At 38.5% G+C, this 2,119-nt stretch overlaps 1 protein-coding gene across 1 annotated transcript; it reads left to right on the forward strand.

Moving 5' to 3' along the window:
• Positions 1-259: 259 nt before the first annotated feature.
• LOC125851533 (DELLA protein RGL2-like) lies at positions 260-1,837 on the forward strand. Its single transcript, XM_049531309.1, has 2 exons — positions 260-1,206; positions 1,276-1,837. The coding sequence occupies exons 1-2, from the start codon at positions 260-262 to the stop codon at positions 1,835-1,837; spliced, it is 1,509 nt and encodes a 502-aa protein (XP_049387266.1).
• Positions 1,838-2,119: the final 282 nt, after the last annotated feature.

Below are 2,119 nucleotides of genomic sequence, written 5' to 3' on the forward strand. Positions count from 1 at the left end.
CAAGTCGTCCCATCGTCAGCCAGTTGCACAGCTTTAATTTGTAATTATAAACTTGGGATTTGATGAAATATCAATAATATTACCTGCTGCTAACCTTAGCGGATCAAGAGGCACTTGCAAATTACTCTCAGTTCTGATATGACCAATCCCTTGTTTGTTCCATCTTGCATCATTCACTTCCAACCAAATCCCAGGGAGTGATGGCTCTATCAGAGGTTGTAGAGTAGATATTGCAAAGAGTTGAAATCACTCATCAGTTATGGAGGATCCCACAGATATCCAGAACTTCTGTACCAACTATGGGTTCTATCAAGAATATGCAGTCAATCAACAATTACAAGAAATGAATAAACAACAAGAAGAAATGAATGTGCATGCTGCCCATTATGCAGGTCAATTAAGTCGAGGAAAAATAAAGCTCAATGATCTAGAAACAGGAAGCGAGGTGGACGAGGTACCTTTTCTATCTCTAGCTCCTTTTGAATTGCTGAGGAACAATCCGAGAAGGCGCAAGAATACTGAAGGGGTTAAAGTTAGAGATGTGAATGGTGGAGCCAACGTGCACCAGAAGCTCTCAGCTACGCAAATCATGAGGCTAGCTGGAGAAAGATTCATCCAGTTCTCTTCCAACAAGTTCATCAACATAAACAATCTTTTGCATCCCTATGGTTCTTCTTTCTCAGACCTTTCTCCTGAAGATAATCAAGACGTAGAACTTGCCCAAATCCTCCTAGCTGCAGCTGAGAAAGTTTCTGACCAGCAATACGACCGTGCAAGGAAATTTTTGAGTCAATGCCAACTACTTGCATCAAACACAGGTAATCCTGTGCAAAGAGCAGTCTTTTATTTTGCACAAGCACTTGGAGAGAGGATCGATAGAGAAACAGGAAAATTAATGCCAAAAATCTGCACGGAAACAGATGAACTTAACAGTATCTGTGTTGCATCAAGATTCCACGCCTCATACGTAGCATTACATCAAGAAGTTCCATTCAGCCAAATAGTGCATTTCACAGGAATTCAAGCCATACTAGAAAGTGTAGCAACGAAACCCAAAGTTCACCTAATTGATTTCCTTATCAGAACAGGGGTACAATGGGCATCCTTGATCCAAGCAGCAGCAGAGCGAAAAGACAACCCAATCGAACATATGAAGATCACAGTTATCGAATCAGTCAATAAAGAAAGAGTAATAGAAACAGGCAAGTCTTTAGAGAGTTTTGCTAATTCCTTGAACTTCCCCTTCTCATTCAAGATCATCTTTTTACCAGATAGAAACCAACTAACTGAAGACCACTTCGACATAAAACCTGACGAAGGGGTAGTAATCCATGCAGCATTCTTTCTACGAGCAATGATTTGTGTACCAAACTGTTTAGAAACTGCAATGAGAGTTGTAAGAAGGCTACAACCATCACTAATGGTAGTATCAGAAGTAGAGGCAAATCTTAATTCACCTCTATTCGTGAACCGATTCATAGATTCATTATTCTACTACAGTGCATTATTTGATTGCCTGGAAGATGTAATGAAGCGGGATGATCAACACAGGATGACACTAGAAGTGTCATACGGAGGAGGGATTCGGAACATAGTAGGAAATGAAGGGGAGGAAAGGGTCATAAGAAGTGTGAATCTTGATGTGTGGAGATCATTTTTCAGGAAGTTTGGAATGGAGGAAGTAAAGCTGAGTAACACATGTTTGTATCAAGCTAACTTGATTATTCAGCAGTTTGCTTGTAGGAGTTCTTGCAGTGTGGATGTAAATGGAGGGTCTTTCATGGTTAGCTGGAAAGGGACTCCAATCTATTCCACTTCTGCTTGGAAATTCCATTGAGTTATAAACTAGTGTACTCATCCGCGCGAACGCGGAATTAAATATATATTTAAAATAATTGATGTCGTTAATTTACTATTTTTCAATAAGAAGTGTATAAACAGTACAAATCAAGTAACGATCTTGATGTTGTCTAATTGCTAGAAAGATATTTTCAAACTTTAACTTCTGCTTAACATTGCCAATAAAAAGAAGAAGCACATAAAAATTATCTCAAGAAAAAGAAATTAAGTTGATTATATAACATTATATCAGAGATTATACTTTGCAATAGAAAATAAG

The sequence above is a fragment of the Solanum stenotomum genome, unplaced genomic scaffold, assembly GCF_019186545.1.
Source record: "Solanum stenotomum isolate F172 unplaced genomic scaffold, ASM1918654v1 scaffold26739, whole genome shotgun sequence".
Taxonomy (NCBI): Eukaryota; Viridiplantae; Streptophyta; class Magnoliopsida; order Solanales; family Solanaceae; genus Solanum; species Solanum stenotomum.

What these genes read in the sequence shown, in the direction of transcription:
- LOC125851533 (XM_049531309.1), top strand. Translation starts at nt 260, where the DNA reads ATGGAGGATCCCACAGATATCCAGAACTTCTGTACCAACTATGGGTTC. An exon ending in AGAGTAATAGAAACAGGCAA is followed by an intron (nt 1,207 to 1,275) that starts GTCTTTAGAGAG and finishes TTTACCAGATAG; the next exon opens with AAACCAACTAACTGAAGACC.